A 26,340-nucleotide genomic window follows, 5' to 3' on the forward strand; every position below is an offset into this window, starting at 1 on the left:
GTTATGATTTAGCCGGTTGTTGAGATAGGTGGGTGCAGTTCCGTTTGTTGCTTTGAATAAGAGACAGTAGAATTTGAACATAAGAACATAACATAAGCAATGCCTCTGCTGGGTCAGACCTGAGGTCCATCTTGCCCAGCAGTCCGCTCAAGCAGCGGCCCAACAGGTCCAGGACCTGAGCAGTAATCCTCTATTTATACCCTTCTATTCCCTTTTCCAGCAAGAAATTGTCCAATCCTTTCTTAAACCTTAGTACCGTACTCTGCCTTATAACGTCCTCTGGAAGCGCATTCCAGGTGTCCACCACACGTTGGGTAAAGAAGAACTTCCTGGCATTTGTATTGAATCTGTCCCCTTTCAACTTTTCCGAATGCCCTCTTGTTCTTTTATTTTTTGAAAGTTTGAAGAATCTGTCCCTCTCTACTCTCTCTATGCCCCTCATAATCTTATAAGTCTCTATCATATCCTCTCTAAGTCTCCTCTTCTCCAGGGAAAAGAGACCCAGTTTCTCCAATCTCTCAGCGTATGAAAGGTTTTCCATCCCTTTTATCAGACGTGTCGCTCTTCTTTGAACTCTCTCGAGTAACGCCATATCCTTCTTAAGGTATGGCGACCAAAACTAGATGCAGTATTCCAGGTGTGGGCGCACCATCGCCCGATACAGCGGCAGGATAACTTCTTTCGTCCTGGTTGTAATACCCTTCTTGATTATACCTAGCATTCTATTCGCTCTCTTAGTAGCCGCTGCGCACTGTGCCGTCGGCTTCATTGACCTGTCCACCCTTACCCCCAAGTCCCTTTCTTGGGTACTCTCATTCAATAACATCCCTCCCATCGTATAGTTGTACCTTGGGTTTCTGCTTCCTGTCAGATGTCAGCCTAGCTATCGCTACCATTCAGCATTTTTAGTTGGCATTACTTATGTCAGCGAAGGCCTATGGGAAATTATATCAATCTGACTCTGGCATGGGAATGCAGATAGACCTTGAGGACAGGAAGACTGTTTTAAATATCCCTGATATGGTTTTAAGTAGCCCTGATTAAATCATGACTAGCTAAAAGGTGTTAATGTCTGATTAAGAGGGTGCTTAGGACAATGGCCTGCTTGAATGGGACAAAGAAGCCAGAGGCTAATCCCATCACAATGCTTGCAATTATCACACCCTCCTTTATCCATTAAATTAACCATTGTCTCAAACAGTTTGCAAATTCTAAACAGAAAGATACTGGGAGATACAATATTTTCTCTATTCAGAATGGGATTCCAAGGTATAAAAGCCTCCTCTCTGCAACACATATCTATCTCTCTTTCTATCGAGCTATCTATCAATCGAGCTATCAATCTATCTATCTATCTCTGGAGGAGAGGGGTCTTGGCCCTCTCTCTCTCTTTCTTTCTTTCTCTGGCTCTCCCTAGAACTGCAAACTGCTATGCTCTCTATTTAATTGTAATGATTATAAATATTGCTTTTCTGTAAGCCTATTTCTATAATATATTCTTTATATAATCACCTCTGTCTGTGCTCGTTTATTCTACTTCCTGGTGAGTCATCTGTGAGGGAACTGAACCTGGGACCTGGCGTTGGTCAGTGCGCATTTCACTTAACCCCTACCACCATACATTGGGGGGGGGGGGGGCCACTAACTGAAACTGACACTTCCCACATGAAATACTTTACATTTCTCAACGTTGAACTTCATTTGCCATTTTGTCGCCCATTCCCCTAGTTTGTTCAAGTCTCTTTGCAATTCCTAAGAGTCCTCTTTAGTCCGAGCTCCCTTAATAGTTTGGTGTCATCTGCAAATTTTATTATCTCACACTTCGTCCCTGTTTCTAGATCATTTATGAATATATTAAATAGCAGCGGCCCGAGCACCAAGCCCTGCGGAACACCACTCGTGACCCTCCTCCAGTCCGAGTAGTGGCCCTTCACCCCTACCCTCTGTTTCCTACCCGCCAACCAGTTTCTGATCCATCTATGTACGTCTCCATCCACCCCATGGTTCTTCAGTTTCCGGAGTAGTCATTCATGAGGCACCTTGTCAAAGGCTTTTTGGAAATCAAGGTATATGATGTCTAAGGCGTCACCTCAGTCCATCTGTTTAATGCCTTCGAGCTCATATCGGTAGCCAGTGTGAGTCTAGGTAGGCATTGGTGATATGATCAAATTTTCCGAGTGAATAGATCAGCCTGAGTGCTGCGTTTTGAATGGTCTGTAGTTGGTTTATCAAGATTGTGGGGCAAGGAAGGTAGAGGATATTGCAATAGTCCACTAGTCCTAGGACAAGAGATTGGACTATGATCCTGTAGTGGTCTTTTTTGAAAAATTTTCTTATTTTTCGTAAGTTGCGCATGGTGAAAAATGCTTTTTGAGTGGTTTTGTTGATTTGGATCTGCATTGTGCAACATCTATCTATCGACACTCCAAGGATTTTGAGAGAGGGCTGTATGGGGTATTTGGTGGCGTTTATTTCTAGTTCTGTTATGGATGGGGTTTTGTCTTTTTCAAGTAGTAGGAATTTTGTTATGTCCGAGTTTAATTTCAGTTTGTGGTCTAGCATCCATTATTCCACTGCTTCCAGTGTTGTTTTTAGGTTGCCTAACGAGGTGGGGTCTTGGATGTCGAAGGGGAGTAGTATGGTTATATTATCAGCGTAGCTGAAAGATGTTACGTTTAGGGTATCTAGGGTGATGCCAAGGGATGATAAGAGGTTGTAGAGCATAGGCGACAACGGTGATCCTTGTGGGACTCCACAGGGGTTAGACCAGGGGTCCGATTTGTGGTCGTTTGACTTGACTCTGTAGGTTCTTGTTTTTAGGAATTCTTGGAACCAGTTGTATACTACTCCTGAGATCCCTATGCCGTCAAGTATCTGTAGCAATATGTGTGGTCAATCAGGTCGAATGCTGCTGAGAGATCGAGTTGAATTAGCAACATTCTTCTTCCTTTACTAAGGTGCTATCTAGCTGTATCTAGTAGCATTGCTAATAACGTCTCTGTACTATAACTGGATATGAATCCTGATTGAGAGGGGTGAAGTATGTTGTGGTCTTCTAGGTAGTTGGTGAGGTATTGTGCTACTAGTCCTTCTATTATTTTAACATATAGTGGGATTGAGGCGATGGGTCTGCAGTTAGAGGGGGTGTCTATTGGGCCTTTGAGATCTTTCAATAGAGGGGTGATTATTTCACCTAATTCAGGTGGTAATTGACCTTCCGCGAGTGTGGTTTGAATCCATTGCATGAGGTTGGCTCTGAATTTAGGAGTGGCGTTTGTTAGGAGATATGAGGGACAGTTATTCAAGTCACATGATGCTTTGCTATATTTTTTGTAGAGACAGTCCATGTCAGACCATTGAACTAGTGGGAAGGTGGTCCAGATCCTGTCTGCTGCTATGGGTTCTTTTGTTGTAGGATTTGTTATGATCTCGTCGAGGTATATTGATGAGTTGTTGAAGGTGGATCTGATTGTGGTGATCTTGCTTTTGTAGTGGTCAGCTAGCTGGGAGGCTGTTGGTGGATGGTTTCCTTGGGTGGCTAAGAGAGGTTTGGTGTCAGTGATGTTCTTTACTAGTTTGAAGAGCATTTTAGTGTCTGAGGTTGTTGTGCCAACTAGTTTGGAGTGGTAGGCTTTCCGTTTTTCATTAAGTTTGATCTTGTATTGTTTGATTAGGTTTCTCCATTCGACTTTGGTTTGATCCTGGTTCTGTTTTTTCCAAGCTCTTTAGAGTTGTCTACAGCGCCTTTTTAGTCAAACCAGTCTCCAAAAACCCTAAAATGTCATCACGGGACCTACAGCAGGCTCTTGTTACTGTTGATGTGAAAGTGCATGCCTCTATAATCAGAAAGAGACTGCACAAATTTAACGTGCGTGGGAGATGTGCAAGGAGGAAACCTTTGCTAAGAAAAACAAGGCCAGACTGAAGTTTGCCAGAGAGAACACAGACAAACACCAGGACTTCTGGAACAGTGTTCTATGGACAGATGAGTCTAAAATTGAATTATTTGGACACCAGAAAAGAGGGCATGTTTGGCGTACACCAAATACAGCATTCCAGGAAAAGAACCTCATACCAACGGTGAAGTATAAGGTGGAAGTGTCATGGATTGGGGATGCTTTATTGCAGCAGGACCTGGCCAGCTCACCATCATAGAATCTACCATGTATTCTACTGTGTATTAAAGGGTGCTTGAGGAACATGTGAAACCATCTGTAAGAAAATTAAAGCGGACGTGGAACTGGTCCCTGCAACATGACAATGACCCAAAACATACCAGTAAATCCACCAAGGACTGGCTGAAAACAAAGAAATGGAGTCCTGGAGTGGCCGAGTCAAAGCCCTGATCTTAATCCCATTGGGATGCTGTGAGGTGATTTGAAATGAGCTGTATATGCAAGAAACCCCTCAAACATCTCACAGCTGAAAGAATTCTGCATTGAGGAGTGGGCCAAACTTTCCTCAGACCGATGTCAGAGACTGGTAGATGGCTATAAGAAGCGTCTCACAGCAGTTATTTCAATCAAAGGGGGTAACACTAGCTATTAGGTGTAGGGTGTCCTAATTTATTCCTCAGTTACAATACACTTTTTTTTAATATCTTTTGTTTCATGAGTAAAGGAAAAATTTTGTTTACCTGCAATTATATCACTTTCTTTTCCAGAGATAAATAAAAAAAGATTTGACATCTATATGTGAACATTTCTTAAGAAAGAACTGAATATTTCATGGGGTGTCCTAATTTTTTCATATGACCGTATGTTTGAAAATTAAGGAGGGTAACTGCCATCTAGGTGTATCTTCACGTCAAGTTCAGTTGAACAGATAGCATGGTCAGAGGCCTATAGTAGCCGTAAGGAGACGTGAAAACAAAGGCTGAGATGTCAAAATGTAGTCAATTCGAGACAATGAACCATGGGCCCTAGACAAGTGAGTGTAATGTTTAACAGACAGATTAAGTAGTCACCAAGGATCTATCAGCTCCAGTGCATCACACAGAAAAGGGAGTCCCTTACAGGGACTCATGGGGATTTCCTGTGACGGAGAAGTTCTATCCAATATAGGGTCGAGTACTTGATTAAAGTCACCAGCCAAGACAAGTCGGTGTTGGGTAGAATGGGTGGACAGCTGGATCAGTTTATGAAAACAAGCATGTTCATAGTAAGTAGAATGTCAGCCCCGGTACCTCTACACGCAATAAAAGATATCTACCATATATATCCTTTTTGGATTTGGGTAACTTGACCTAGAAAGCCTTTACACATCAATATTACCACCCGCTTTTTTTTTTTTTTTTTGAGAATTAGAATAGAAAACCTGCACACCCACGAGGTCCTAAGTTTAAGATGTTCCTGATCGGTTAGCTTGGTCTCTTGCAAACAGGCTATATCTACTGCATAGCGCTTAAATTGAGTGAAAATTTTAGTCCACTTAATGGGCGATGTAAACCCAGAAACATTCCAAGTGATCAATTTTTTTTTTTTTTAATTCAGAAAGGTTTTTATTGAGTTTTTCAAAACTACAACAAACAAAACATATGGCTTAATCCAGCAAACACATATGCTCAATGTACATCTCGAAAGCAGTGCAACAATACAACCAGTACAATAAATAAATAAATAAAATAGACAGAAACACAATATCTTGTAGATCAATTTTAACTTAAGAGGCGGGTACACTGAGACAGAGAATGCCATGAAGTGCAGCTCACAAATAACAAAATATCCTAGATGCTAGTGCTGCCTGATGGGGAAAAAAATTTGATCCGATTCAGCCTATTGAATTGATTTTTCGATTTGATTTTCCTGCCCAATTGGGTGTTTTTATCAAACATCCTGGTGGGTTTATTTTATACTCTCTTCACCCCTTTTACAGCCTCTTCACCCCCTTTGCCCTCTCCTATCCACACTGGTGCTATGGTGTAAACAAAATAAACAAACAAAAAAGACTTTTCCTGTCTCTGTTAAATCTTAGCTCACATTCGTGGTCTAACACCAGCTCTGGAAGGATACACATTTCAAATCTGACATATTGTAATCCCAAAATAGAAAATAAAATTATTTTTTCTACCTTTTGTTGTCTGGTCATTGTTCAAATCATGTTGGTCCCAGGCTCTGGTTGTCTTATGATCAGGGTCTCCTTCTTTCTTCTTGCTAACCATCCATCTTCCATCTCTGTCCTCCCCTTCCGTTTCCCTTCCCTTTCCCGGAGATCTGGCATCTTTCCTTTTTTTGTCTCCATCCCCGAAGCTGCAGCGATGGACCCCACCATCTCCAGATCCACCATCTCTCCTTTTCTTAACTACCCTTTCATCCTGTATCTCTCCCTCTTTCCCCACCACCCCAGGGTTCACCATCTCTCCCATTCTCTTCCCAACTACCCTCCTATCCATTTTCTATCCTCCCCTCCCTACACCATCCTTTGTGTCCAAATTCTCTCCCTTTCTGTTCCTTCCCTCTCTAAATCCCATTGTCCACCATCTCTCTCCCTCTCCTGTTTTTAGACCCATTATTTCTCCCCCCTCAAAAAAAAAAAAAAATTTGGCATATGCATGTCTCTTTGAACCTCCTTCCCTCTCTCCGTGTCTACTTGTACATTAGGGCCTCCCTCCCCTGAAGGCCTGCACCCCCCCCCCTTAAGGGCTGTTTCCCCCTAAAGGCCTGGGATGTCCTTCCTGACTGACCCTCCCCCCTCACCCCTAAAGCAGAAGCGGTTTTCAAACCACTACCAAACTCTGGAACGGCAGCAGCATCTGCTCCTTCATCTGTCCACGCTCCGGTCTCGGCGCTGCCTCAAGTGATGGGAGCAGAGCCCCGGGGGGAATCAGAGAACGTGCGCGAAGCCATGGGGCTTTTTCTCATGCTGCTCCTGGATGTGCTGGCGATTGTGTGCAATGTGGCTGTCACCGCGGTGATTGTGAAGACCCCTCAGCTTGGGAAGTTCATGTTCATGGTGCATATGTGCCTCGTCAACACTCCGGCCACTCTCACTGTCATGCTTCTAGAAACTTGGATGGTGGATAGCTCTGCAGTCTGCTGCAAGATAGAAGTCGGGGTTGAAATCTGTCGGCTCTACGTCTCCCTGGGAGTTGTTTCAGCTTCGCCTCGAGTCTCACTATTTCTGCGTTCACTTATTTTTATATTGTGCATCCTTAGCGCATTAGAAGGCGAGGGGGGAGAATCAGCCAGAATCAGGAGGTGCTTTAGAAGGCGAGGGTCAGCCAGAATCAGGAGGCTGATTTTTAAAAAAAGTAAATCGATTCGAATCGATTCACCCAAAGTGAATCGGTGAATCGATTCGAATCGTGAATCGGAAAGCACTACTAGGTGCCCAGCCACCACCCAGGACAACAGTAGGAAACCCACAGAGTGCAAAGTCAAAGCTGAATAAGCAAAGAACCCTTCATCCATAAACACAGTGAGGTTAATACCCATATCAAGTGTACAGAAACACTCAACAATTAGTAAAGCATGGGCAGGGCTACCACCCTCCCAACCATGATACAAAAACAGAAATTAAAAGCCAGAATGAAACAGTTTTAACCCCCCCCCCCCCCCAATTACCCAAACATCCTCATCCCAACATCCTACCAGACGTATCTAATTCCCAACAATGTAGGAACCAGAACGCCTAAGTCACAACTTAACGTGACCTGTCTCCAGGCTCACTACCCCCAAACGGAACCATACATACAACCCAAACATACACTATCAGCCATGAGAACCCCAGAAAATTACAATTCACAGACTAAGACAGGAGTACACCACACAGATAACAGAAGTGAGGCATGGTATAGGCAACGGAAAGACACCAACGAACAGGGGTGTACCCTAAAGGACAGAAGGGAACTGTCCAGAACAAAGCGCGTCCAAACTGCCCCACTGGGCAAGAACATGTGGTATACAAAGGCCCCAGCATGAAGGATTACTAAGGTGGCAAATCCCTATATGTGCAGTAACAAATGCTATCAAACAGGCACCAGTGTCTCATGGCTGAACACAGTTCTGCTAGTCAGACCCAAAAAGATCCATCCCACCTAAGCACTAACAACACTCACAACCAATTCCATCTACCCTACCCCACTCAAATACATTCATAAACATACTAATGCCTGACACATACAGCATATCAACCATACACAGCCTTAAATGTCCATTCAGTTGCAGAACCAGGACCACATGTAGGCCCTCAAAGTCTCCATGGGGGAGCCAAAAGGTAGCTTATCAGTTTGCCGATGCAGTAGGATCCAAAGAAATAATGTTTAAGTAGTCTCTAGCAGCAGAGTCCGAAGTAAAGGACTGCCATCCTGTAGAAGTGAATACCCTCAAAGTAGCTAGATAGGACAAGATAAAGCAAACTTTCTGCTGATAAAGATCAGTGCAGGCAGTGGAAAACTGTCGCTATTTGTCCTGGAGCGCAGAAGAGTAGTCCTGAAATATGCGCACGTGGCTGCCTTTGTAGGACAGCAAGTCCAGCTGAAGCTAATATTTCTGTAACAGGGCCACCTTGTGCGCATAATTATGCACTTTGGCAATAACAATTTAGGGCCTCTGTTGATCCATGAACTTGCGCCCCAGCCAAGGGCCCACTCCAGACGAATAGGGCCTACGCCTGTCAGCAACAGCAGCTCCGCGTGTAGCCACTATTCCAGCATGGTAAGAAAACAGGTGTTGGAGATGGACTCAGTCAAACCCACATATCGAAGATTATCCCTGCAGGAGCGATTTTCTAAATCTTCGATCTTATCCGCTTGTATATGCAGCTGCTCCCGCAGGGATTCCAGAGACTGTGGTCAACACAGAAGTGTCCTCAATGGCAGCAACACACACCTCCAGCTCACCAGTGCACCCTGGTATATTGGACAACAGTGTATTTTCCTTTTATGTTTCGCTTTCTCTTTTACGATTGTAGTTCTTCCCTTTCTTTCCTATTGTTTGAAGTAAGTCCATGTGTCTTATGTGTTTTTACTAAGATGTCTTGGTTGTATCTAGTATCCCTGATTTTTAATGTTTTTATTTAAATTTTATATTGTACACCACTTAAAAATTTGATTAAGTGGTTTAAAATGTTTTTAATAAACTCGAAACTTGCCCAGAAAGCTGAAGCTGGCGAGGATCAAGATCCTGCACTACCGCCAAGGTAAGATCTATAATGTGCCCAGAAGAGGGACCTGCCATATTGCCGGCTTGTTGCTGCTGCTTTTCTTGTTCTCTTTTCAGAGATTTTTTTGCACTCATCTGATATGTGCAAATTAAATATCTGTCCATATAAGAAAAAGGTAAGTACTTGCTCCCTTTAGTATAATTATATCTTCGATGGGGGTTCACTACATCATGCGACTCAGCACATCTAGGAATTTAACAAAATTTGTGCAAATGGTTGTATACCTTTGCTCTTTCTTCTGCTGCTACTTTCAACTTTTACCATCCTCCCAATACGTTTCTCTTCAGCTACTCTCTCCCAAGTTATTGACTGGCTCACTTTCTCAAATACTTCATTTTTTATCTACCTTCATTTTATTACCACTTCCTCTTAAAGTTCTCCTACAAATGTTCCATGCCATCTCCTCCTCCCTTTTTCGTTATCTTATAACGGCCCTTGGATTCCCCTCCATCCTCTTCTTGTTTCTAACCCGTAGGTTATTCTGTTTTCCCCTTTAGCTCGATGTCCTTAAGGTAGCTAAGGCTTTTACTAAGGCCTTGTCCTTTATTCGGAGGAGGTTTCAGAGGCCATCATAATGAGGGGGAAATGAAAACAAGCATCATCAGACACAGGTGCGGAGAGGTTGGGGGCTGGGAGCATGAAAGTAGAAAAGCGTCACAAAGGGTGAAGGGGTAAGACAAGCATCACATGCGTGGAGTAGGGCCACTGTAGAACAAGGTGAGGGCTGGTCCAAGAAACCGGGGGTAGGATGGGGAAAGGGGAAGAAGAACAATAGGAGATGTCATCTAGGTCACAGCGGAAGCCGGAGGGTGCAAGTGGAAAAAAGAGTGCTCGATGCCTATAGAAGAAAATGGCAACGACGCAGAGCGCCGGAAGGCAACGCAAAGGTGAGGGGGAGGAGTTTGCAGGAGGTCGTCACGTACTGGGAAGGAGCGAAAGCCCAAGCGTTCTCAGCGGAGCGGAGAGGGTGGTTCATTGTGAGTTAGAAAACACGGTGGGCTGAGTCCTTTCATTCGCTAATCTTTATGGTTTGAAAGCTCTGTGACGTCAGGGGAAGGGCGGAGCGGAGCTCTGGTGTTTCTGTCAGGTGAGCGGCTCTGTGTATTGGTGCTGTGTTCTTTGGGGAAAAGTTTTGAGGAACGGGGATGGTGGGAGGGGTTTTTTTTAGCGTCACTGCCCTGTCTGCTCCTTCTCTTAGCAGTGGTATTCCGTGTTTTACTTACCATGCCTGCGAGAGCGGAGTCTGGGAGGCTTCCCAGTGGAGCTAAGGCTTGACCACCTCCCTTTCCACCGGCCTTCTCGCCCTTTATCATGTTGCCCTATTTTACATTAGGATGTTGCGTTTTGTGGACTACTCTGAAGGAAATGTACGCTTGTATGGTCTATTACAGCACTGATAGTTCTTACATTCCAAACCCTAGACTTATGATGTGGTGTTAACTTGCATTTTTTATCTCCAGAAACTTAATCAAATAGGTACGGTTGGATTAACACTATGTTAAATCCTAGGCAAAAGTACATTTTATTCCCCCCCCCCCCCTTAACGTTTCACTTTTCCAGAAGAAGAAAACGTGCACAGCCTGCTGTACTTCCGGGTGTAGCCGCTACTGGGTCAGACCAGTGGTTTGTTGTGCCCAGCAGTCCGCTCACACGGCGGCCCTCTGGTCAAACACCAGTAGACTAGCCTTATCTGCGTACGTTCTGGTTCAGCAGGAACTTGCCTAAAGTTGTCTTGAATCCCTGGAGGGTGTTTTCCCCTATAACAGACTGTTTGTTGATCATGAGCACTCTGGCTAGGCATCCGCATGCTTCAAACGGCGTGGCTTAATGATTCTGCCAAGATACCTACAGTAGTTACAGCAAAAAAATTTTGGGCCGGTCCACTATCAAATGTAATGGGGTCTCTGATAAGAAACTGAAAGTGTGATAAGTATATTCAGTCAAGAATGCAGTGAAGAGTCTATACCAGTGTTCTTCAGTACAAGATCTGAGGGCCAGTGGCCCCCTCCAACATCTTTATGATTTTTCTTCTGCTACTTTCTGATTCTGTACACAAACTCAGGACAGAAAGGGTGACGTGGATGGAGGGGGAAATGCCACTTGCTTAAAGGACAAGCCATTTCTCAATGGATGAAGAGAATGCATTTGGAAATGCATACCTCCTTCAGGACGCCCCCAATGAAAAATTTGAAGATGGGCTGATGAGGGATGGGTGTTATTGATATACACTATTTTATTTATTCAATTTTCTATGCATTTCTCCCAGAGAAACTCGGAACAGTTTATATGAATTTATTCAGGTACTCAAGCTTTTTCCCTGTCTGTCCCGACAGACTCACAATCTAATGTACCTGGAGCAATGGAGGGGATTAAGTGACTTGCCCAGGGTCATAAGAAGCAGTGTGGGTTTGAACCCACAACCTCAGGGTGCTGAGGCTGTAGCTTTAACCATTGTGCCACATATGGGCAGTTGTTTGATGGCTTATTTTTTACTTTTCCCCCCTATTGTTCTTTCCATTCATGTCTTCTCCTATATTCTAATAAAAACAATTGTAGTTCTGTCCTTCTTACCTTATGTATCTGTTAGTCTGTAAGTCTGTTAGTTAAACCCATTATATTTAATGGCCAAATTGGAATATGCTTATACCTTTTTTAAATTTGTAAATCACCTAGTAAAGTAAATAAGCGATTCATCAAGTCAAAATAAAACTTGAAACTCTCCTACAACTCATTAGAATCTAAAGTGGCCCCAACCAAAAAATTAGTAACATAGTAGATAATGACAGATAAAGACCCGAATGCTCCATCCAGTTTGCCTAACCTGATTCAATTTAAATTTTTTAAATTTTTTCTTCTTAGCTATTTCTGGGCAAAAATCCAAAGCTCTACCCGGTACTGTGCTTGGGTTCAAACTGCCAAAATATCCATCAAAACTTATTCCAGCCCATCTACACCCTCCTAGCCATTGAAGCCCTCTCCAGCCCATCCTCCCCCAAACGGCCATATAAAGACACAGACCGTGCAAGTCTGCCCAGTAGTGGCCTTAGTTCAATATTTAATATTATTTTCTGATTCTAGATCATCTGTGTTCATCACACGCTTCTTGGAACTCAGTCACCGTTTTCCTCTCTACCACCTCTCTCGGGAGCACATTCCAGGCATCTACAACCCTCTCCGTAAAGTAGAATGTCCTAACATTGCTCTTGAATCTACCACCCCTCAACCTCAAATTATGTCCTCTGGTTTTACCATTTTCCTTTCTCTGGAAAAGATTTTGTTCTACGTTAATACCCTTCAAGTATTTGAACATCTGAATCATATCTTCCCCTATCCCTCCTTTCCTATAGGGTATACATATTCAGGGCTTACAGTCTCTCCTCATACGTCTTCCGGCGCAAGCCTCATATCATTTTTGTCGCCCTCCTCTGGACCGCTTCAAGTCTTCTTACATCCTTCGCCAGATACAGTCTCCAAAATTGAACACAATACTTCCAAGTGGGGCCTCACCGATGATCTGTACAGGGGCATCAATGCCTTCTTCCTTCTACTGGCTACGCCTCTCTTTATACAGCCCAGCATTCTTCTGGCAGCAGTTACCACCTTGATACACTGTTTTTTCGCCTTTAGATCTTCGGACACTATCACCCCAAGGTCCCTCTCCCCATCCGTGCATATCAGCTTCTCCTCTCCCAGCATATATGGCTCCTTCTGATTATTAATCCCCAAATGCATTAATCTGCATTTCTTTGCATTGAATTTTAGTTGCCAGGCATTAGACCATTCCTCTAACTTTTGCAGATCCTTTTTCATATTTTCCACTTCCTCTTCAGTGTCTACTCTGTTACAAATCTTGCTATCATCTGCAAAAAGGCACACTTTTCTTTCTAACCCTTCAGCAATGTCACTCACAAACATATTGAACATATTGAACAGCACCGAACCCTGAAGGACTCCACTACTCACCTTTCCTTCCTCCGAGCGACTTCCATTAACCACCACCCTCTGGCGTCTGTCCGACAACCAATTTCTAACCCAGTTCACCACTTTGGGTCCTAACTTCAGCCCTTCAAGTTTGTTCACCAGCCTCCTATGAGGAACCATATCAAAGGCTTTGCTGAAATCTAAGTAAATTACATCTAGCATATGTCCTCGATCCAGCTCTCTGGTCACCCAATCAAAAAATTCAATCAGGTTTGTTTGGCACTATTTACCTTTTGTAAAAGCTATGTTTCCTCGGATCCTGTAACCCATTAGATTCAAGTAAATACACTATCCTATCTTTCAGAACACTTCCATTATTTTTCCAACAACCGAAGTGAGGCTCACCGGCCTGTAATTTCCCGCTTCATCCCTGTGACCACTTTTGTGAATAGGGACTACATCCGCTCTCCTCCAATCCCCGAGAACCACTCCCGTCTCCAGAGATTTGTTGAATAAGTCTTTAATAGGACCCGCCAGAACCTCTCTGAGCTCCCTCAGTCAGTGGTGTACCTAGCTTATGTGACACCCGGGGCCCATCATTTTTTGACCCCCCCCCCATCTGTATGAAAAACATGATCTTTAAGTAACAAGCCACATGCCACACATGAGGACCTAGGAAAAGGCAGCATCTTACATACTGCAGTGAGCAGTACAACTCAATACACCCATTGTAAAACTAAACAAGCCAGACTAGTACAGATCAATCCTGCAGTCAACCCTAACAAAAAACCATGTCTTTCGAACACACAGAAAACACCTTCGCCTAGTATGGAATATGTAATCACAAACTAACCCCTCCCTCTTTTACAAAACTGTAGTGTGGATTTTAACCACCGTGGTAACAGCTCTGACGCTCATAGAATTCTGAGCATCAGAGCTGCTACCACCACTGCTGGCGCTAAAAAACGCTCCACAGTTTTGTAAAAGGGGGTATAAAATAAAAAATACAGACAAAGGTTAAATTGAACCAGTAAGAAGCTGGACTCTGCATACAGTGCACCACAGAAACAGTGACACATGTCTCCTAAAGCAATAAATAAATAGAATTTTTTTTTCTGCCTTTGTCTTTTGTGGTTTCTGGTTTCCTCATCTTCTTGTAACTCTCTTCCTTCCATCCACTGTCTGCCGTCTCTCTTCTCCTATATGGCATCTTCTCTCCTATGCCCCTTCAGAAACTATATGCCTCCCCCTTCCAGCTCTCCTTTCACCCCCATTGGTCTGGCATCTCTCTCCTCTCCTTTCCTCTCCCACACCTCTCCTCTGCAATCCCTTTCCCTTTTTTCCCTTTTTTCCCTCATTTTCCTTTTCAATTTATTTTCTGCATCTGTCTAGATTACGTTCTTACTACCCTCTCATCAATGTCCTTTTTTACTGTCTACCTAAAGCTTGCCACCTCTTTCCCTCACCCTTCCAATGTTTCCCTAACTCAATCCTTTTCTCCCCATCATGTGCCCTCCTTTTATTTATCCCCTCCTTCCATCATGTACCCTCTTTCTGCAACCCTTCCATCTAGTACCTTCTCTCTCTGTCCACTTCCATTCAGCGTCTGCTCCCCTCTTTCTCTCCTCCCATTTCTTTCCTGCATTTGCTCCCTTATCTCTCCCATTTGCACTCCCATCCTGCACAGGCTCCCCACTACCATCCAATTTCTGACCTTTCTCTCGCCAAGCACCCCTCTTCAATCAGCATCTGTCCCCTTTCTTTCCCTCCACTATCCTTCCCCCTTATATCTCTCCCCTTTCTCTGTACATCAATTCCATCAGCACTACCCTTCCATACCACCCTGTCTCATTTCTTTCCCTCCACCACTCTTCCATTCCAGCAATCCTGCTCCTTTCTCTCCCTTCATGCAGCAAGGTCCCACGATGACCATAGCTGCCGGCTGCCAGTCCACCCCACTCTGACGTACATGCTATGGAGCGGACTCAGCAGCCGCATGCTGGAAGGTCCCGTGATGACTCGTCTGCTAGCTCTGCTCCAGAAGAAGTAAGTTACGTCAGAGGGGGTGGACCCGGCAGATGCAGGGAGTTGTGGCAAAGTCCCGCAATGACTGCGTCTGCCAGGTCCACCCCTTCTGACGTAACTTACTTCTTCCGGAGCAGAGCCGGCAGATGAGTCATCGTGGGACCTTCCTGCACCTCAGCACGGCTGCCGACTCTGCTGTAGAGAAAGTAAGTCGGAAGTAACGTGACCATTTATTTTTTTTCATCAAAGGGGGACATCTATTAATTGACTGTATCCTTTCTTTTATTTATTTCTTTCTGCACTCAGGCCCAACAATTGTCCCTTTCTATTCCCTCTCTCCTTCCTTCCCATGTCCTTAGTGCCCCCGGTGCCTCCGTCCTGTGTCCATAGTGCCCCCGGTGCCTCCGTCCTGTGTCCATAGTGCCCCCGGTGCCTCTGTCCTGTGTCCATAGTGCCCCCGGTGCCTCTGTCCTGTGTCCATAGTGCCCCCGGTGCCTCTGTCCTGTGTCCATAGTGCCCCCGGTGCCTCCGTCCTGTGTCCATAGTGCCCCCGGTGCCTCCGTCCTGTGTCCATAGTGCCCCCGGTGCCTCCGTCCTGTGTCCATAGTGCCCCCGGTGCCTCCGTCCTGTGTCCATAGTGCCTCCGTCCTGTGTCCATAGTGCCTCCGTCCTGTGTCCATAGTGCCTCCGTCCTGTGTCCATAGTGCCTCCGTCCTGTGTCCATAGTGCCTCCGTCCTGTGTCCATAGTGCCTCCGTCCTGTGTCCATAGTGCCTCCGTCCTGTGTCCATAGTGCCTCCGTCCTGTGTCCATAGTGTTTCCAGTGCCTGTGTCCATAGTGCCCCCAGTGCCTCTGTCGTGTGTCCATAGTGCCCCCAGTGCCCCCTTACCATGTCCTTGGTGTCCCCAGTGCCTCCTTATGTCCCCCCACTACCTTCCAGATTTTGTCCACCCCCAAAGCCAGCCTGCCTGCCTACCTGTCTCCCTCCCTCCCTGCCGCGCTAAAGCCATCCAGTTTGCCTGCCTACATCCTTCCCTCCCTGCCGCTGAAAAAAAAAAAAGCGCCTCTTTTTCCTTCCTTTCCCCTGGTCCGCACCTGCAATCTTACCTCCCCAATGCTGCTGCTAATCGCTGACAAGAAGTCTTCTTTCCGACGTCAATTCTGAAGTCAGAGAGGACGTTCTGGGCCAGCCAATCACTGTCTGGCTGGCCCGGAATGTCCTCTCTGACATCAGAATTGACGTCGGTAAGAAGAATTCTTGTCAGCGATTAGCAGCAGCAGCGGGGAGGTAAGATTGCAGGCACAGACTGGGGGAAAAGAAGGGCAGGAGGACCCCTGTTTCTTAGTTTAAAAAAAAACGAAAAATAAACCCTTCTCTTTCCTCTGTTAAATCTTATTTCCTCTTCATAAAAATAAGGGTAAGACTTATATTAACTCTAATTAAATCCTGGTGCCTGTGGCACAGGGTGACTAAAGTAGGGAAAATCCTGTTATAAATCCTGTGTTTTAGGGTAGCCACTGATTTAGTATAGAGCCTGCATTTCTGTTTAAAATCCTGTGTTTTAGGGTAGCCACTGATTTGGTATACAGCCTGCATTTCTGTTTAAAATCCTGTGTTTTAGGGTAGCCACTGATTTGATATAGAGCCTGCATTTCTGTTTAAAATCCTGTGTTTTAGGGTAGCCACTGATTTGGTACACAGCCTGCATTTCTGTTTAAAATCCTGTGTTTTAGGGTAGCCACTGATTTGGTATACAGCCTGCATTTCTGTTTAAAATCCTGTGTTTTAGGGTAGCCACTGATTTGATATAGAGCCTGCATTTCTGTTTAAAATCCTGTGTTTTAGGGTAGCCACTGATTTGGTACACAGCCTGCATTTCTGTTTAAAATCCTGTGTTTTAGGGTAGCCACTGATTTGATATAGAGCCTGCATTTCTGTTTAAAATCCTTTGTTTTGTGATTTGATATAGAGCCTGCATTTCTGTTTAAAATCCTGTGTTTTAGGGTAGCCACTGATTTGGTACACAGCCTGCATTTCTGTTTAAAATCCTGTGTTTTAGGGTAGCCACTGATTTGGTACACAGCCTGCATTTCTGTTTAAAATCCTGTGTTTTAGGGTAGCCACTGATCTGGTATACAGCCTGCATTTCTGACTTACTAGTTTTTAGCCATTGTGTGTGCTGATTAGGTGGGGAAGGGAGAGGCTTTGATTTACTACTAAGGTTAACTGCATTATCTTTGGGACAGTGCTGTGAACAAGTCTGCCCTGTGAACTTCTAAAAGCTAAGTTACTCAGCATTTCATATTGTGCTCTTTTCACTGTTTTCCAGCATTATATCTGCTTAATTTATCTTCTCCTCCTCCCTGTTTCTTACTTTAAAAAAAAAAAACACAAAAAATAAACAACTTCTCTTTCCTTTGTTAAATCATATTTCCTCTTTCCCTTCATAGGAATAAGGGTAAGACTTATAGTCCCACCAACTCCAGGGACCACTTTTCATATATAGAGACCCAAATAATCAGGACTACTCAAATCAAGTCACTTCACAACCAATCAAGATGACCTTTATTCTATATAATCACTGTAGTGCTTTAATTACAAGGCTTAAGGTTTGCCCCATCTGTCTTCAACTTGCTAGTATTAAGGAGGAGCTCTGCAAACTTAAACAGGAATTGAATACAATTAAAGCAGCTTCCATCACTCCAGGAATAAATGGGTCACAGTAGGCTCAGAAGGACTGCGACATGTAACACAGAAACATCCACCATTACCTCTACAGAATTCCTTCGCTCCACTAGTGCACTGCGATACTCAAGAAAACCCCACCTTCTTTCTTCCTTCCTGCCCTCCCCTATGCCACCGCCGCCACGGAATAGGCTGCTACCGCTGCTGCTATCGGGAACTGGCCGAGATCTCCCTGCTTCACTTCTGCATGGGGTCGACCAACTCTCGCTGCCCGCGGGCCGCGTGTTTGAGACCGCTGGCATAGAACTTCACGGTCCTGTGGTATATAAATTGATATTGTTGTTATTATTATTAAATTTGTCCCAAACTAGAGAATGACATGGGGACAAAGTCCCCATTCCTGCTATGTCCTCATTTGCAGAAGCTTCGAGCACTTATGATATTTATAATTTTTATTAAGGTATAAAAAGGGACAATATTTTGTACTACTGTTTATAGATCACAAATAGAGCCTTCCATTTCGATCTGATTTGGGTACAACCTTCTGAAGATTCAGTTGCCTATGTTTTTACATCATCTGGGAAGGTAATTGGATTGTCTTTCAGACATGGATATAGAAGAGAACCTAAACTGTGTAGTGGTTGAACAGGAAAATAAGTGTCTGGTAAATGTTGGAAATACTCATTGATGTCAGCAAAGATGGATGAATCTGTTGCAGTAACAGTAAGAAGCTTGAGCAGATGGGCACATATTGGAAGAATGTTGCAGATCGTAAGAGTTTGATCAGCAGACAAGGCACAAATGATATTTAACAGTAGTTTTTTAAATCTTAAAGAAATTTCTGTGGTTTAATTTTAATCATTACATTCATTTGCCAATTGTCTAAGATGTGTTAAGAATTTACATATTGATACTAGTCTCAAGTTTAAATTAGAGAATGACATGGGAGCAAAGTTTGTCCCTATCACCGCGGACTCTGTTCTATTTCTGTCTCTGTCCTGCGGTTAACTGGGTACCCATCCCCATGTCATTTGCCATCCCAAACTACTTAAAATTTTAACTATATCAACATGAGGTAGAACATATTCAGACATGTGGAGTCACGTTCTGATAAGGTTAAATTTTTACCATAGTCTTATGGACCACCCTAGGTGGTAGGGGTTCCAAGTTCTCTGCTTCACCTTAAAAATAGCAAATATCTCCAAGACTGTGTGTTTCAAGAAGAGTTTTGTCTTTTCCTGAGTGTCCATCTCAGTTGGTATATCATTAGTTCTATATTCAGGCCATGCTTCAAAGCTCAAACCAGTTCTTCGTATCCTCCATTATTCATACCACCTCAGTTCTGTAAACTGAACACATTCTGCTCAGCAACAGCAGATGTGCACTGGTAACTTCCTGTTTTTATGAAGATCTATCCCTTATGAAATTTTTTCTTTATGCAGAGATAAGACCATATTTCAATTTTAGTTCTTTCCAATTAATGCCAGTTAAGCCAGTCAAGGGCTAACTCTCAAAGAATTTCATGTTTGCACTTTCCTTAATATGAGAAGTGCATACAGTTTGTGGAATTGACCTATAAAGTTGTTTAGTAATTGTAAAAAGTTCTTTAGTAATTTAGTAAAGGTGGCATGTGGGACCATTTCAAATCTGACCTGGATTTTATAATGCTCTGAACTATGAGCAGGAACATAAAGGTTATGGGCTTCCAGATGATACCTTTTATTAACATTAATGAAGTGTTTTGTAGAGGCTTAGCCAGATTACTTTGCTGTATTGTACATTGTAATAAATGACTTTTCAGAGTGAAAATACCCGTTCAGTATGGTATAAAATTTAGAACTTGAAAAGTGCCAATAAAGTTAGATTTGCTTCTGCCAGAGCATTTTCAAAATTTGGGAGCTGTTGGTGGTTAAGGATAAATGTTAAAATTCTTTACATTCTATCTTTCAGGTGGAACAGTCTGTGTTCACAGTGGGACAGGTTGCAAAGAGCTCTAGCCAAAGTCTTAGAACAGTGTGGCATCCACAGTATTTACAGGTAAATTTTATTTTTTCAGCCTTTGCAAGCAATGCTGAGTCAGAGCCATCACTAAAACAGAGAGATGGTTTGGCAGTCTCTATCATCCTGTGTAGCTTGTCCTGTTTCCCTAACCACTACAATACCTTAGATCAATTGCAGCCCCCAGACACCTCTGGAACAGCTCTGATTTATCTTTGTTTTGGGGGGTTTTCTGCTACTCAGGTTCAGGAGAGATAGGGGGGAAAACGGATGGGAGGAAGAGCCACATGCTTGAAAAAGAAGGCATTTCTCAATAGACAAGAAAATGCATTTGGAAATGCTCACAACCTTGAGGATACCCCCTCCCCTCCCCCCCCAATAAAGTCTGAAGGTGGGCTGATGGGAATGGATTTTGACACACTGGTCAGCAGTGTCATAGCCCCACAAGGGAAATTATAGACCAGTAAGCCTGACTTTAGTGCCATACAAGATAATGGAAACTATTATGAAGAATAAAATTACAGAACACATAAACACAGTTTAATGGGACAAAGTCAGTATGGATTCAGCTGAGAAGTCTTTCCCTCACCAGTTTGCTTCATTTCTTTGAAAGCGTGAATAAACGTGGATAAAGATGAGCCCGTTGATTTAGCATATCTAGATTTACAGAAAGCTTTTGACAAAGTTCCTCATGAGTCTCCTGAGAAAACTAAAAAGTCATAGGATAGGAGGCCATGTTCTATTGTAGATTAGGAGCTGATTATTGGACAAAAAACAGAGGATAGGGTTAAATGGCCATTTTTCTCAATGGAGGAGGGTGAATAATGGAGTGCTGCAGAGATCTGTACTGGGACTGCTGCTATTTAACATATCTATAAATGATCTGGGAATCGGAACAACGAGTTTGAATAGTTTCATGTCATCTGCAAAATTTTAAAGTGGTTAAAACACATGTAGATTGTGAAAAATTGCAAGAAGACCTTAGGAAATGGGAAAACTGGGCATCCAAATAGCAACTGAAATTTAATGTGGAGAAATGTAAAGTGATTTCACATTGGGAGGAGTTACCAGAGGCTAAGTTCCATCTTGGGATTCAGAGTGAAACAATGTGGATTAAATCTATCCCATGCAAGTGACAGAGTATTAGATCATAGTCAGCCCAGATCAAATGTGTGGCTAAAGGTCTAGTGCAGGGGTGCCCATCGCGATCGACCAGTAGCTCAGGAAGGCAACTCGAGTCGATCGCACTCGTGTTGCCGTCCTGATCTACGGGCCGATCAGCCTTCCTCTCCAGTGTTCTCCCTAGGGCCTTTTAGCTGGGCGGTCCGCCCAGCTGTCATCTGCCGCTGCTGAACATTAAACCCCCCCCAAAAAAAAAACGGCTTGGAGATTTCAGCTCCTAGCGAACTTATGCTCCGAGCTCTAACGTGTGCATGCCGGCTTCTCTTCTCTTCCCTCCAAAACCGGAAGTTATGTCCGGGGGGGGGGGGAGAAGGGAAGCCGGCACGCACATGTTGAGAGCCTTGAAGCAAGCGTTCGCTACGGGCTAATGCGGGAGACAGGTTAGTGAAGCATTTGTTCTTGTTCCTGCCGGGTCCTGCCTACTTTCTGTTTCCGCGAAGGCAGGACCCGGCAGCATTTTCCCCAATAGGTTGATCACGATCTTGGGCTGATCAGCCTTCCTCTTCCCGACAGCAGAATTGACGTCGGAGAGAGGAATGCTGGTTGGCCAAAGCAGGGAGAGCTTGGGGCCTGTTATTGGTGGTGTTTGGGTCCTGGTCCCCGATGGTAATGGCAGTGGCAGTGGCTTGGGGGAGGGCAGGGAGAAAGAAAGAAAAAGGGCAGGCAGGGATACAGAAGGAAAGAAGAGAAACAGAAAAAAATGAAAGGGAGGCAGAGAGAAAGAAAGGGCAGGGAAGAGGAAGGAAAAGTGGGGGGGAAGGAATGAGGTCTGGAGGAGAAGAAGCATACAGGCTAAAAGAAGGGAAGAAAGATTGTATGCACAGTCAGAAGAAGAAAGTGCAACCAGAGACTCATGAAATCACCAGACAAGGTAGGGAAAATGATTTTATTTTAAATTTAGTGATCAAAATGTGTCTGAATTTATATCTGCTGTCTATATTTTACACTAAGGTCCCCTTTTACTTAACCGCAATAGAGGTTTTTAGCGCAGGGAGGCTATGAATGTCGAGAGCAGCGCTGGGCATTCAGCGCAGCTCCCTGCGCTAAAAACTGCTATCGTGGTTTAGTAAAAAGGGAGGTTGTAAAGGGAGTAAAAAGGGAGGTTGTTACTGAGGTGATAGTGCTTAGAGTCATCTGCTTTGACCTCTTTGAAAAACCCTGGAATAGGAATGATGATTAACATTTTCTATGCATACAGTGTGCTTTGTGTTTTTTTTTAAATTTTATTGTTGGTAGATCATTTTGACTTGGTCATTTAAAAAGTAGCTCGCAAGCCCAAAAAGTGTGGGCACCCCTGGTCTAGTGAAATTGCCAGTGTAATGATATGCTTATCAAGGAAGGAGTGGACTTCACTGAGAACTGATTCAAGAATGGTTTCAGAAAGGACTGAAATCCTGATTGATATGGATGAAGAATAAGCTTGTGTTCCAGAAATTGCTGTAAGAACACCACTTGCTCGATCACCTTGGATTTGAAACATGGATTGGAAACTGGTCGATAATGAGAAGGAGGAGCAGGATCAAATGATAGGGTTTTTTTCAGGATAGGTGTAATGACTTCATCTTCCAAGTATCAGGAACCAGAACAAGGCAGAGTGGCCAATCTCGTTTGGGAGTGCAATTTATGCAGATGATGCCAATTTTATTTTCCTATGAAAGAATTAGCAAAATGTTCTCTGGAATTTTAAAGTAAGAGTCTACAAATGATTGAGTTGGATAATGGGAAGCAGATTTAAGTTGAACCTGATGAAAACACATTCTTTTCTTGTCAAATAGACAGTTCTACAATTCCACCTCTCATTAACATTGAGATCCCAGTATCACTATCTCGGTGTTATTAAATGACCTTTTTCATTGAAGTCAGAAAGGTTTTTTAAAGTTGAAATTAATCATATGCTTAAAAGATTTCTTGTTGCCACAGAAATTTCGATCTGTATTGCAAGCATTGATATTACCAATCTTTGATTATTGTAATGCTCTGCTTTTAGGCCTTACAAATAATGTAATAAGTGCTTTACAGAAAGCAGCTACAAGGGTGCTAACTGGTCTCCCTTGCTTTTGTCACTTTACCCCTGTATTAAAGAAGCTAAATTGGCTCCCAATACATACTAAGGTTCTCATTAATTTTCAAGGTATTGAGTAATGAAGCACCTTTTGGCACTGATGTAAGAGCAGAAGCATCGACCAAATTTTGCTTTGAGGTTTCAACTTTCAGATAGATTCAACTTGAAACCAATCGGTCAACAACAGTTCAGGTTGAGGGAGCCCGGCTTTGGGATGCTTTTCCATATGATCTGAGGAATGTGAGATCTATATTATAGTTAAGAGATGTGTTTTCAGCAATTTTCTACAGTCATGATTACAGTTATTGATTCATTAAACATTAGAGGTATTTTATATGTTAAATTGTGTTTTGTCCTGTGTATGCTTTTTATGTATGTTTTGATATTTTTACACTGCCTAACTAAACATTTGTCTATAACTTAAATGGAGAAAGGACAGTTGGACAGCACTCACTGGAAAAAAAAGCAGAAGACTGGCAGGAAAGCAAAAAAGAAAAACTGGGATTAGCATGCTTTGAAAATTGAAATGCCCAGACAACAAAGTAGAAAGTGTTTATTTTAAATTTATTAGGTGGTATGTTGGCTTTAGGAAATATGTATTTTGCTCAGTAGAAGAGGAAATACATTTCTGTTTTTATTTCTCCAGTGTTGTGGTACATTCCTAGGGCTCTTTTTACGAAGGTGCGCTAGCGTTTATAGCACACGTTTAGTGCACGCTAGCCAAAAAACTACTGCCTGCTTAAAAGGAGGCGATAGCGGCTAGCATAGGTGGCATTTTTGTGCACGCTAAGTTTACGCTAAAACCGCTAGTGCACCTTTGTAAAAGGAGCCCCTAGTTTGACTACTTGAAGTTCCTAATTCAATTTTTGTTGTTTTATTTGCATTTCAAAGTTGTGGTCCCTTGTTCTGTTTTTGGTGTTGGTTTGTCTGTGTTTTATGTGTTACAAAGGTGTAGCATTCTATATGCATGTAGTTTCTACGTAGAACTCTGTAGCAATACCACATATTCTGTTTTATTTGTAGTAGGTGTATTCTAGGGCCCTGTGTAATATTTGTAGTGCTACCTATTCTTAGATAAAGTTCATGTCATTCGATCATAGAAATCACTGCTACTGTTGTATGGTAGATTTGCTGCATGCATTTTGAGTTAGGTGTTTGTTTTTTTTTTCAGATTTTGTATTTCACAATGTGCCCAGTAGTGACGTAAGAATTGTAATTTTATTTATTTTTGAATGTATGGTAATTTCCATGGAGAAAACGTATATATTTTCATGTTTAATATGTAAGACATCATTTTGGCACACACAGGCAGACATGTTCAAACAGTCCCTCATGAAAAAGCCACATAAGTCATGCAATTAGGGCTGACCCTATGTGAGTGCAGGGTCTGGGGTCCGATCAGCCTGCCTTAGACTTCATCCCTCTGATTCCCAGCAGGAGAACAGCAGTTCTCCCATATACTTGCCTGCTTCATTGAATAGTTGTGTTCATTCATCCAGACCAGTAGTTCTCAACATTTTTTCAGTAGGGACACACCTGATGAACGATGCTTGCATATATGACACACTGCATTCATGGTCCTCTGGATTAGAGAATGACACGGTGGCGGTTTACCCGCGGCCACCGCATTTTAGCCGCGGGTCACCCGCCGAAAACGGGGAAGAAAACTAGCAGTCGCTGCGGCGACGGGGACAAGGCCATTCACCGCCCGCGGGGCGGTGAATGGTCTTGTCCCCCGCAGTGAGGCATGAAGGATCGCGCGGTCCCCGCAGCTCACACCCGCCCAATCGATTCCAGTGTCCAGCCAGCTCTCTCCCCTCTCCTCACCCCAGTCCGCAGATCCTCCTCCTCGGCGACCCGCACGCTACCAGAGAGCCGCGCACACCCGCCGCTGCTCAGCCTCGATCTTCTGCTCTGACGCAACCGGAAACAGGAAGTTGCAGCAGAGCAGAAGATCGAACACTGAGCAGCCGCGCGTGTGCGGCTCCCTGGGAAAGCGCGCAGGTTGCCGAAAAAGAAAACCCACAAACCAAGGTGAGGAGAAGGGAGAGAGCCGGCCAAACACCAGGATCGACCGGGCAGGCAGGTAGTGGCCGCGGGGACCGTGCGATCGCTAGTGTTCCCGGCTCAAATTGGAAGGAGGGAGTGAAAGGAAAAAGGCTTATATGGATGCAGCGGGGACGGTGACGGGGCGGTGAATGGGATGGCAGTGGCGGTGACGGGGCGGTGAAAGGGATGGCGGTGACGGTGACGGGGCGGTGAAGGGATCGGCGGTGACGGGGCGGTGCAGAGGATGGTGGGCCGGTGACGGGGCGGTGACGGGGACAGATTTTTTTCCCCGTGTCATTCTCTACTCTGGATCTCTGGCCTGATTCTTAAGAATTGCCATACTATTAAATGTAAACATGCTCTGCATCCACAAATTCCCTACCTATCTGCAATAGGCACTAGTCATAACTAGTACATATCATATAGTTATAGGAAAATTATAGAACAAAAAATTATAGACCAATCGCTTCTATACCACTATACATCAAACTCATAGAGGGTCTAGTAGCACAATACCTATCCTACTACCTAGAAGACCACCACATTCTGCATCCAACTCAATCTGGTTTCAGAGCTAATCACAGCACAGAAACATTACTGGTATCTTTACTTGATATAGCCCGACAGCACCTCAGCAAAGGAAACAAGTTACTAATCATCCAACTCGACCTTTCAGAAGCATTTGACTTAGTAGATCATCCAATACTTCTCCAGACACTAGATGCCATAGGAATAACTGGTAAAGTTCACAACTGGTTCCAAGGATTCCTTCAAACAAGATCATATAGAGTTAAGTCAAAAGATATTTTATCCGAACCCTGGACAAACCCCTGCGGAGTACCACAAGGATCCCCACTATCGCCCATACTATTCAACCTCTTCATAGTTTCCTTAGGCACTGCCCTAGACGCCCTAAATATAACTTCTTTCAGCTACGCAGATGACATAACCATCATTCTCCCATTTGACATCCAAGACCCCAGCTCCAATGGACACCTAAAAACAACACTGGAAACAGTAGAAAAATGGATGATGAACCATAAGCTGAAACTGAATGCGGAGAAAACCAAATTCCTACTACTAGAGAAGGAACAAAAGCCATCTATAACAGAACTGGAAGTAAACGCAATCAAATATCCCATACAGAGCACTCTCAAAATTCTAGGAATACAATTAGACAGACGCTGCACTATGCAGACACAGATACACAAAGTCATACAGAAGGCATTCTTCACCATGCGAAACCTAAGAAAAA

General features: G+C 43.7%; 1 protein-coding gene across 9 annotated transcripts in view; it reads left to right on the forward strand.

Annotated features, from left to right (window-relative positions):
* The window catches only part of VRK3 (VRK serine/threonine kinase 3), a 255,863-nt gene that overhangs the window by 33,535 nt on the left and 195,988 nt on the right, over positions 1-26,340 (forward strand). For 3 of the 9 annotated variants that reach the window (XR_004539198.1, XM_033941761.1, XM_033941765.1), the window contains exons 1-2: positions 11,434-11,462; positions 19,745-19,831. Coding sequence is in view for 5 of the 9 variants with exons in the window: in XM_033941761.1 (XP_033797652.1) it covers positions 11,449-11,462; positions 19,745-19,831 (101 nt within the window). In the remaining 4 variants the exon portion in view is untranslated. The other 6 variants (XM_033941768.1, XM_033941764.1, XM_033941766.1 and 3 more) reach the window with 6 other exon arrangements.

The sequence above is a fragment of the Geotrypetes seraphini genome, chromosome 4, assembly GCF_902459505.1.
Source record: "Geotrypetes seraphini chromosome 4, aGeoSer1.1, whole genome shotgun sequence".
Lineage (NCBI taxonomy): Eukaryota > Metazoa > Chordata > Amphibia > Gymnophiona > Dermophiidae > Geotrypetes > Geotrypetes seraphini.